This window comes from Nothobranchius furzeri, chromosome 12 (genome assembly GCF_043380555.1).
Source record: "Nothobranchius furzeri strain GRZ-AD chromosome 12, NfurGRZ-RIMD1, whole genome shotgun sequence".
Taxonomy (NCBI): domain Eukaryota; kingdom Metazoa; phylum Chordata; class Actinopteri; order Cyprinodontiformes; family Nothobranchiidae; genus Nothobranchius; species Nothobranchius furzeri.
In genome coordinates, this window is record NC_091752.1 from 67760775 (window position 1) to 67772792 (window position 12018).

At 43.6% G+C, this 12018-nt stretch overlaps 1 protein-coding gene across 2 annotated transcripts in view; it reads right to left on the bottom strand.

Moving 5' to 3' along the window:
- Window positions 1-12018, bottom strand: part of usp43b (ubiquitin specific peptidase 43b) — a 111767-nt gene that overhangs the window by 19002 nt on the left and 80747 nt on the right. For both annotated transcript variants that reach the window (XM_015945252.3, XM_054750748.2), the window contains exons 7-9: window positions 11791-11953; window positions 7479-7590; window positions 2649-2752 (exon numbers count right to left, since the gene is read on the bottom strand). In XM_015945252.3, coding sequence (XP_015800738.3) covers window positions 2649-2752; window positions 7479-7590; window positions 11791-11953 — 379 coding nt within the window. The remainder of the gene's footprint in view (window positions 1-2648; window positions 2753-7478; window positions 7591-11790; window positions 11954-12018) is intronic.

Genomic DNA, 12018 nt, shown 5'->3' on the forward strand with positions numbered 1-12018 from the left:
ACATTAACCAAAATAACCGCATTTGCAAAATTGAAAGAGTTGCTAATGAAGTAGAATGGAAAAAAAAGAAAATAAGAAGTGCTTTGAAATCGTCGTTACTAAATTTCCACCAGAAAACGCAGCAGAACCCCCCAATGCCAAAATTCACGGGGCTTTGTTGTCTCAAAGCACTGTAAAAAAAAAACGGTGCTTCTTCTTGTCACCTTTTACATCCCACAGCTGCTCTCGGCCCTCCGACTCGATGAAATTATGCCGTACTTTCAAAGAGTATAACTTTAAATGACATTGCCCACGGACACTTTTTGGCGCGGATCTGTTACATCACTCCGTGCCAAAGCAGCAGGCCGTACAACAGCTGAACATCGTATTTCCCGTCGAATTTTCCCCATTCCAGAAATGTCCCAGAATTCCGAAAGTGGACACTTAAACATCTTAAGTTAAACAGCTTGGGTTTCTTAGTTTAACCCTCCCACTGTCCTAATGGGTGTGACCCCGCCAGGAAAGTTGACCATTGAGCAGGGTTGATGGTTTATTCCTTGGGTCCATGTGGCAGGGGTGAGGAGTGAGCACCACCTCACCCCTGCCATGTGGACCTCAAGGGATAAACCATACATCCTGCTCAATGGTCAACTTTCCTGGTGGGGTCACCCAAAAAGACAGTGGGAGGGTTAAAAGAACAATGAATGGTGATGTAAACTAAAAATGGTAAATGGCCTGTATTTGATATAGCGCCTTCTAGAGTCCTGGAACCCCCCAAGGCGCTTTACAACACAATCAGTCATTCACCCATTCACACACACATTCACACACTGTTGGGGATGAGCTACGATGTAGCCACAGCTGCCCTGGGGCGTGCTGACAGAGACGAGGCGCCACCGGTCCCTCCGACCACCACCAGCAGGCAACGTGGTTTAAGTGTCTTGCCCAAGGACACAACGACAGCGACAGACAGACAGACTAAATATTTCTGGATGTTTTTGTTTTAGCAGCCCATCACAATCATCTTGCTTATGTTACAAAGACAGTTTCAGAGGCGTTGTTTGACAGGATCACTGACCAATTACAATAGACAGCTGTAATACACCCGGTCCTTTCACACCAAACACGCCAACAACACAAAGGTCCCTAATCCAGAGCTGCTGTCCACTGGTTACGTCATTAGCTCAGTGCTGAGTCAGCGTGTGTTTGGACTCAACAGGCTGGTGGGGTAGAGTCAAGTCAGTGACAGCAGCATTGTTTGTTAGAATAAAATAGAATAGAATAGAATAGAATAGAATAGAATAGAATAGAATACAATACAACAGAATAGAATACAATAAAATAGAATAGACTTTATTGATCACACAGTGGGGAAATTCACTTGGAACTCCACTGGAAAACCAAACAGTTTGAACAAACTGATGAGCTCAAAATGACAAGAAACAGAAAATAGCCTCTTCCAAGACATTGCCTACAAACTGAAAATGTCAGATTTTCATGTCGGTGTAAGCGAACGAACAACCAAAACGGTTTTGTTTGGAGATCAATGAGCTAGGCACCGACGTGTCACTGTGGTGACAGAGCGGAGATCTAAAAGGCTTCAGTAAATGTTGGCTTTCGCTCAACTTTTTTCTTTCTAGTTTAGATCTTCAAATGTTTTTCATGTTGATTTGTTTTCATTCACTTTTTTTAACCCTCCCACTGTCCTAATGGGTGTGAGCCCGCAAGGACCTCCTCACCCCTGCCACATGGACCTCAAGGGATAAACCATCAATCCTGCTCAATGGTCAACTTTCCTCGCGGGGTCACACCCATTAGGACAGTGGGAGGGTTAAACATTTATTAGAAAATTAGTATTTTTCGAACTAATTGCACCATTTTTTTTAGTGTTTGCAGCTTCTTGACCCCAAATAGTTGGGTGAAATTAAACATCTACACCAACCAAAAGCTTGAGTCTCAGGATTTGTCCCTTACTATCTTCATAATCTGGTCTCCAAACCTTCTCAAAATAGTCTCACATTTCTTCTGTCTCAGTGAAACTAAACGGGGACGGGTTCCAGGTCTGTGCAACAACTGCGGGACTATTTTGAGAGGAAGTTTGTAACAGAAACCTTTTTAACATGGTGTTTGCAGTTTGCCAGTGACAGTTGCAGTCCAGTAAGACACTGGCTTTAGTCGTTTCTGGTAGGAGAATATAAATAAGGAAAAAGGAGAGGAACGATCTCAGTAGAATAACTCAAATTAGTCAGAGAGAGGGCCAAAAGCTTTAAAAGGGCTGCTGCCTTATCTTTCAGATTTCCAACAGGGAAACTTTCTTTTTATTCAAACTTGAGCAACTTTTTATAGAAGTGATAAACTTGATAGAAGCATCAGGGAATACAGGACGAGTTACAGCGTGAATATTTTCAGAGGTTGTGACACAATAATGAGTATTTCTCAGTGCTGCACAGGATTCATAATTCACCAGGAAATGTAATCAACACCCACAGATTAAAACCTGATAATAGAATATTGCTCAGATTGGATCTGGCGTTGGATGAGGAAGCCATTCAACACGCGGGGCCAGTATGGCAGGTCTGTTGTCTGTGTGTTTGATGGGTGGCGTCTACGAGACATGAGTGTCCTAGGAGAAACAATCCAGATGCTTTTTAATGTGCGGTGACACTCACCTGTCCACAGTGGGATGGTAGAGCGGCCGTCCATCCTGAGGTGACAGGTAGCTGTAAAACGGTGATCCTCCAACAACTCGGACGTTGAAAAGCACTCTGGTGTTCTGAAAGAGGGACAAAACCACCGTTACCCTTTTAAACACGAGCAGAAACATCTCAAGAGACTCCAGACAGACAGGGGCGCCTCCAGAAAATTTTGATAGGGGTGGCCAGATGGGCCCAAAGAAATTTTTGGGGTGGCACACCAAATTGGTCCTTGTGGTAACTATGGGACAATTTAGCCTGTGGCGATGTACTGCATTGCGCCTTCATTCGTTTTTATTAAGATAACAGTACATATCCAAAACATTTAACTTAAATTTTACAAACGCAAACATTTTAGAAAACACATTTCAGTTATTTAAAATGTTACCCAAGATTTCATTTAAAATTTAAATTTTTTAGGTGTATTCACCTGTGTGGCTGTGTTCACAAAAAATAAATATAAAAACTATGGAGATAAAAACTTTTTTAAAATGGTGAGCAGCAGAAAAATATGCATATTTTTGTATTCTGATTATTTCTTTAGTCATTTTCCTGGGGGGGGGGGGGGGGGGGGGGCTCTTGGGGGTGCCCTAGCAGACGGACCAAAGACCTCGCCACGGAGAGCTGGTGTTCATTAGAGCGTCTACAGGTAAACAGTTTGCCTTCGTTTGTGTCTGTTGTCATTTGATTTTGCTCGCTCTCTCACTCATTAGCTTAACCGCTTACGCCTCACTAGGGTCGCAGAGAGCTGCTGTCTAACTCCAGCAGAGCGAGAGGAGGGGACACCTTGGATAGGTTTCTCGTCCATTATAGGGACACACAGACAGAGACAAAGTCACTCACACGTATAGGTACTTTAAGTCCTCAGTTAACCCATCATGCCTGTTTTTGGTCTGCAGGAAAATGCTGAAGTAACTCACCAAGCAGAGTTGGGATCACTACCTAGTGATTTTAGGACATTTTTACTCACAATGCCAGTTTGATCCATTCACTTACTGTGTTTTATGCTAAGCTAAAGCTAAAGGAGCTCAGCAGCTCCTACCAGGACTCTGGCTAGCCAATCACAACTCTCTAGAGGGGTTTCAAACACATAAAGAGCTGTGATTGGTCCATAATGGTGGGCCAATCATAGTGCTCTATCTGCTTAGTGAACAAATCACAGAGTTTTATCCGCTTTGTGGGCCAATCAGGGCACTCTATATGCCTGGTGGGTGGGATGATGCAACAGAGTGAAACAAGAGTATGTCACATTCATTGTCCAGTGGAATGCGGAGATCATTTGAAAGACAACGGTAGAACCCGCCCCACAACCGAGAGTCGTCAATGGAGCGTGGCCAGCTGGCTTGCCAGGCTACAGGACCAGGACATTGCCGGAGAATGTATGAAGAAGACATTTATTATTTCTATACATGTTTTGGCTGTCAAACTTCCATTATGCCCCTTTAATTTAACACATATACACAATTTAACAAGTAAATGGCTTGTTATACATTTACATTGAAACTTACAAGTATTAAATATAACGTTACCTCACGTGATGCAAGTCTGTTCCATTTAACCGTTTTCTTTGACAGGAAGGACCGTGTCCTCGTAAGCAAGGCGCCCGGCCCCACAACACATTGAGAAACCCCCTTAGACTCACTCGTGTGTATTTTACATCTGTTATGTGTTAAGCCTGGTTTATGCTTCTCCGTCAGCTCCGCAAGGGACAGACATGCACGGATTGACGGATGCGTTTTGCTCTTTTACTTCTCCGTCTCCTGGGGAGTGTTGCAAAGCAATTGCCCAGCAGTACAGCAGAGGGCGTAGCGCTGTTCTGTGGTATCCTGTCATGTATCGGTCCAAGATTGTGTGTTTATATTGTGTTTTTTGTGTATACAGTATAAGAGACTTTTAACACGGACATATTTGTCTCTCATTCTCCCACTGCTTCATGCGCTCCCCACCTCTAAACCCACGTTTCCTGTCATTTCCGTCCACAAATAAAACGCTTGCTGCGCATCTTTTCACTCCTCCAGTCACGGGAGAATGAAACGTTCACATTTTTAGAGTTTTTTCGCGAGGTATTCTTCAAGCTTCTCCGTGTCTGCCGCTAGTTATCCTCGGCTCTCTTTGCAATGGCGGCGCTGTAAACAACAGCGGCGTCCTGACCAATCACAAGCTTGCGTAATCCGTTTCGTTCGACGGATGTTTAAAAAAGTGGGCTCGACTCCGTACGTACTTGCGTGCCTGCTGGAGCCCTACGCAAGGACGGATAATGGCGTTGCGTGTCTCCGCACTGACGCAGACGGAGAAGCATAAATCAGGCTTTACAAAGCCGACAACAGTTTTCAACAACGGAGCATCATTTAAACTACACATTGTCCTTTTAAGTTATTTTCTTCGGCACTACTTTATTTCTACTCCACTGCATTTTCTGGAAAGTTTTAAAAGTAAAATGACTTTAATTAGCATTTTACTTTGAAGGTACATTTGAATATGCTTCTTTTATTACTTTTCTTTAAAAAACAAGTCACCCCCAAATCAAATATTTTTTTCTGATAAACTATACAAATGTGTGTCTAATCGTGCTGCAGACAGGTGTAGTCAATAGTTTTGCACTTTAGTGCACTTTAGTTAAAATTTAAATGTTCTGCCTAAAACTGTCAGTGTTGTGCCGTCGTCAGGTAAAAACTCTGCACTGCATTTGAATTTAAATCTGCCATCGCTATTGGCTAAGAGGTACCCTAGAACGTTAGCTGGTACCATATGATGTCACAATGTCGTTGTGAGTCTGTGTGTGTTTGTTAGCGGCTCTGCCCTCTCGGTCTGCTAGGCAACAGCATTTGTTGCATTTTTCAAACAGGAAGTGGGAGTTGAGTAAGAATCTGGTAGGGGGTGACTTGCTCTTTAAGTAAAAAAAATTCTAGGACACTTCCAGTTTTACTTGAGTAACTTTTTACTCATTTATCTGTACTTCAAGTACTTGTTCCACCGCTGCCTGAAGAAAACCCACACATGCACGAGGACAACATGCTAACTCCACGCAGAAAGGGCGCGGCCAGGACTCGAACCGGCAACCTTCTCACTGCGACCAAACAGTGCTGCCAACTGTGCCACCATATTCCAAACTATATGATTTCATTACAGTTAATAGGTATCACTGCTGACCACGGCGAAATGGTGAAAACAGCTAACTTCTGTTGTATTCAGATGACTCAGAACGGTTCCTGTGTCCTGCCGTTTGACAGAAGGTTGAGAGAAAAGCAAAAGCAAAGAACCGGGATTTCCTCTCGTCCTCTGGGGCACAAGGATATTACTCTTCGCTGTAGGAATGATGATAACACAATTCTAAAAAATGAAACTGATTTCCTCTTGTTCTGCTGAGATCAGGAGAATCTGCAGGAGGAGCTCAATCACACACACACACACACACACACACACACACACACACACACACACACACACACACACACACACACACACACACACACACACACACACACACACACACACACAATCCCCCTGGAACGCTCGACCCCCCGGGGATTATTACAGGATGAATCAGAATGACTACCTAACACATGTCAAATACAGAAACATTTAAAAACAAACACCGCGGAGCTCCTGCAAACGCAGTTATCACAACATCCATCACCCCCAGGTTAGATTACTGTAAGGCTCGTTATTTTGGCATCAGAAGCTCTGTTGTCCCGTCTGCAGCTGGAGCTGAAACCTGCAGCCAAACTGGCACCAGAAAAATAGACAGCATCACCCCCGTGTTAGCATTTCTTCCCAGGCTTCCTGGTAAATATCACCTTGATTTACCCACAGGAGCAGCCTTCCACTTCTTACTGAATGTGCTTCTTTTATTTAGACCTTTATAACACAGCTTATTACATTTAATTTACACTTTTTTTGTGGGGCACGAAGTGTATTTGCAAACTGTATGAAAGAAACGTTCTCCATGAGCTTTCAAATGTGATTTAACCCCCCCCCCCCCCCCCCCCCCCCCCGAGGCATTTAGTCTCCCCTAAAACAATTTCTCTCTCTTGATTTCAGATTTTAAGCAGCCCTGAAGGAGTCGGGTGTTTCTTTGGTTACTGAAGCATAGATACTGACATGACATTTCAGGTAGCGTTAATCAGTGAAATAATCCCAAAACAGACTAATATCTCAATCACGTTGGAAAGAAGGTTACACTGAAACAGATTTCCTTCTCAGCCGGCTGGACGGGCTGCTGGTTTTTCTCCTTTTAAAAGGAGTCCCGCCTCGATACTTCCTGGTTCCAGAGCCAATCATCTGTGAGCCCGAAGGGTTGCCAAGTCTGCACCAGCTAAAGCTGCTGTGCTGGTGTAAATCGACACCAGCCGGCAAAAAAACAAACAAACAAAAAAAAAACCAAACCTGGCAAACACTGGCCAGCTTGGTAGGAGGGGCTTCTGTCCACCAGTCGGTGCCCTATTACCCCCCCACCCCCCCCCCCCCCCCACACACACACACGTTGAAACGAGTTTAATGAAAATCCAGTTTTTGTTCCCGGATTAAAAAAACTAATTAAATTAGTTTGCAGAAGAAGCTCACAGAGATGAAGCAAGCACGTGTTTGATATCACCGCTAGGTTAGCACAAGCTAACTAGCATACCCTGATAACCTTTTTCTCAAAACAAATATATATTTTTGTCGTAACTGGTGTTATCTGGTGACCTTCTCGCCCTGTTGCCGTTGTTGTGCTACAGGTTAGCAACTCAGTGAAGAAAATGTAAACAAAAAACAGGCAGAACAAAGATAAACCTCTCTCAGAACCACTGATGAAGCATTGACTACCTGGACTGGGGCTCCGTTTATCATCAGGTAATAGAGCTTGCTGAGGATGCTTTGCTGGAGTTGGTCCCAGGAAATAGACCGATCCTCCCTCATTAGGAAAGGAGGTCCAAACCTTAAAAGAACAGTAAAAAAGTGTTACAGAGCTACAGAACAAGAGCCTGCAATGCATCTGGAGTTTTCCTCTCCACTGTCGCTGCATGCTTGCTTAGTATGAGGACTGCTGTAAAGACTGACACTAGTCAGTGACTCGATGCAACCTGCTGGGTTCCTCATATAGGAAACGGATTGGCTTAATGACCTGACCTGAATTGGAATGTTTACTTTGTGAAGGTCCTTGAAACGACTCTGGTCATGATTCGGCGCTTTATGAAAAAAAACTTGAAATAAAATAAATAAAATCGAGCTAATTATTTTTCACTTGACCCGTCCTGGTCTGACACTTTAGACAGGTCTTTCCAAGAGCTTTGCTTTGTCGGTGTAGTTTTACTTTGAAAGAGGGGAAAAAGGACAACACACTTCCTGTTGCATCGCTAACTTTACTCAGAATTCAGACAGAAGCCAGTTATTTATGACTTTTACTGATACCGGCGCTGACCTTTAATTGGACAGACAAGGACAATGAGGAGGAAAACCGCCTGGTGAAGAGAAGGAAAACGGTCTCTCTGGGACAGCGGATCACATTTATGAGTTTGGGACCAGCAGAGCAGCTCAATAAAGGGACAGATTGGAGGAAAATCTCCACATACAGACACTAAGTCATGTCAAATTAAAGCTTCCATGCATGTATAAAGAGAATGAATTTATTTTACAGCCTCCAATGACATCAGTGAGCGAGCGTTGAGAACAGCAGGGGGTCACAGGCAACGTGAGTGGAAGGGATTCACCTCCTAACGCGCGAGCGGCGTTTTAGTCCCTGACGTCTAAGTTGGTCTGAATTTGTCGTTTTCTCTGAGAAACATTTAGTGAAAGCTGTGGGACGGAGGCAGCGGAGCCTCTGCTGTGAAGTCTCCACCTGCCTCCACGCTTGGAGGACGGGCTTAAAAGGTGCAGATGTGAAACATCACAGATTTGTTCCTGCATGTGAAGAAGAAATCAGCTTTTGGGTTTTTTCACACATGAAACGTGGTTTCACCGTTCAGAGACATAAACAACCGTGAGTTTCACACTGGTTCTCTCAGTAGCATATCTGTGATGTCATCCTACAAAGAGCTCAGCGAGACGAGTGCAGCTATGTGACTTCAATGTCACTCTGCTGGCACGGAGACCCCCCCCCGGTCATGTGATGAAAGCGAGAGATGTGGGCGGTTTGAGCGATGATGGAGAGGTCTGTGAAGGAGAATGTGATATCACAGCGGCGTTGGCCGGCTCACCTGTCCTGACCTCTGTAGACGCCGTCTGATGAGTTTCCTCATCGAGGCAGATGTCAGAGTCCTTAAGTGTTTGATCTGGAGCGAATATCACAGATCCTCTCCACGCTTCATAGAGTTAAAGGGACGGTTCAGGTCTTTTTTAATTTTATCAGCTGTTGACAGGTCTTTGAACAACCTCAGCTCAGAGAAACAGAGTTTAACTCTGAGTCCAAGCGGGGCCTGTTATGAAGCATTTCTGCTGTTTTATTATAATTCTACACCAGAGAATATCAAACGTTTTCATACAAATGTTGCTTTATAAACCTTTACACCAAATATTAATATCCACAACATTCGTCTAAACCTTTATTTAATGTTCACACCAAGAAAAAAAGCTATAAAAATTACATTTTATAGGTTATAATTAGTGTACATTCATATTTTAAAATTAGAATTTCACTTTCATAACATCTCCATAAAAAAACTTAAATCAAATGTAATGCCTGTTTTGGTAAAACAAAGGGTCTTAAAGTGACAGTGTGTATTTTTCCTGGCGATAGGGGGCAGTGGATACCCAAATCATTGCAAGCAAGCAGTATTTCTATATTGAAGTAAGACCTTACCAATGGATGCCCATTAGGGTCAAAAAGCCCTTTTTTAAGTTGGTGCAGCTTATATTTTGGTGAGCTCTATAGTCCAGAAATTACGGTAAATGCATTTTGTCCTCATGGGCTCCTGTAGAAGGAAACATGGCATTTAACATTGCGTCGCCCAGAGACTTGGGGTGTTTCTCAATGCCAAGGAACCTTGCCTTGATGTCTTGGTCCCGCCCCGGTTGCCTAGGAGATACATCATCGGGAGCCGCCAAGACGTGTTTCAATGTTCATGTTATACCGAGGCGTGTGTTCTCCGTTTGTTAGCCGTTTAGCTAGCTGAGCGAGGATACACGGGAGGTGTCTTGTAGCCTAACCTTGGTCAAAAACTACCCAGAATACACCGCAGTATTTTCAAAAGGACGGCGGATCAGAAGCCGGCAGCTACTTCGGGGACAATTTTCAAGTTTAAAAGTAAGTCAACTAATTTAAAATGTTTTTTTTTATCCAAAGAAGTTATCTATGGTTGGTTAGTTGCTTAGTAGTTGCAGCTTCGGTGGCTAGCGGGTTGTAACTCACTTATATTTTTAATTTAATAAACATATACACAATTTAAAAAGTAAAAGCCTCGTTATATATGTATAGTGAAACTAATACGTATAAAATATAACGTTATCTCCCGTGTCACGTGATGCAAGTCTGCTCCATTTAACCGTTTTCTTTGACCAAGGAAGGACAGTGTCCTCGTAAGCAAGGCGCCTGGCCTTGACGCCTTGACATTGAGACACACCCACAGACCTGCTCTCATGTATTTTAGACCAGATTTTTTTGGTTACATGTTACGCTGCTGCCAGTACTTTTCAACGACTCGGCTTCCTTTAATTCATGTTTAACAATCTTTCGATGGATATATCCAGAGACTAATGGTAAAAACTACACAATGTCTCTTTAACTCATTTGCTGCCAGCATTTTTCAGCGTTTTCACTGATTTTAAGAGTTACAGAACGTTGCACTCTATGATGATGTCGACGCCAAACCTACCAAAACAACGCGGAGTCTCACCTCTTACATCAGGAAGAATCCACGCGTTTCGAGCGTTATCCGTTCTTTCATAATCCGTTGTTGAATTGTGATCGCCAGAAGCTTTTCCGGTTCGCGCCTCACTTTTTTTTACGGCAGAGGCCCAAAACGATCTCCTAACACATGGATGTTCTGCTTCCTGATCACATGACGTGTGACGTACGCATATAAAGATTGGCTTTAGAGCTGAGATGTTTGTTCTCACGGTGCGGGGGCTCGTCCGACGCCCACACGTAAAAACATTGGCAGTGAATGAGTTAAACGCAGCTTAAGTGAGCCCTAATTAGCACTAACGTGAAACTTTAAACTGGAATTTTACAACAATTCACCAGAATCAACGCAAAATGTGACATTTAAAGCAACGTAAAGGTTGGAAAATAACACTTTGCATAAACTTCTATTATATTTATGAGACTGGTTGAAGACACCGGGCTCTCTTTGTGATTATTTATTTGAGCTACTTTCTCCAGCAAGAACTAATCTTTGTTTCTCCAAACTCCTTAAATGTACATTAAAATTTTTATGCAGGTTTATCAGCAACATCTGCAGCCGTTTATTAACCACCAGAGATGCAGACTGATCCCGGCTTTCCACTGGATGCATATGTGGAACATAATGTAGCAGCGCCATTCCCATCGGGTGCGTTTCAGACACAAAATGGCAGCAAAAGCGTTCCATGCAGCGGGTCCCACGAGGTCACAAAATCACTGGAGAATTGCCGGCCCTCGTGTGACTTTGGCAGTTCACAAGATAAGAAGCAAGAAGGATGATAACAGCAGGGATCCAAAAAGGTCCGGTTTATTTTCTGTTCTGTAACACGCACTTCCTGTTCCTTTCCTAAAATCTGCACATGACTTTTATTTTGAAAGATTCGGGATGTTTTACACTGCATCTATGTTTTGACTTCCTGTTTGGCCGGATCTGAACTGCTGAGCTTGAGGCACTCCAGCAATGTGTGTAAAATAGAGACTCAAAGCATAAAAGGCGTGTCCGTGCGCTACAGGGACGAGTAAAAAAACCCTGATGCTTCACGTCCGGCAGAATCGCACGCATCCACTACAATGGCGGCTAATGGCTGCAAAACGTTTGTGTTTCTCAGTTTCATCACTTCTATGAAACAAGCAGATTTTTAGGATTTGTTCAGTTTTAAGTATGTTGATTATTACAAAAGCCACTGATTAAGACAAACAAGTATTAAGACGAGGCGTAATTTGCAGCGGACACATCTGCTGTCCCCTGTGATGATGTCACACCTGTTACTGGATAGGAGTCCAGCGGTCAGTGATTACCTTACAGCCTGCTGCCCGCCTCCAGCAGCGTTACACACCAGCAGCAGAATCTTCACAGGGACACCCTGGTTGAGAAACTCTGACGATAACGCCCCAGAAGATGGTAACCTTTGACCCTCTGGACCGGTGGAGTATGGAGACGATGGCAAGCTGTGATGGTACCCTGAGTGAAAACGAGGAAAGCAAATTCTGCCTTTATTTTTTGTTTCCTCTGTGACAGCACACAGC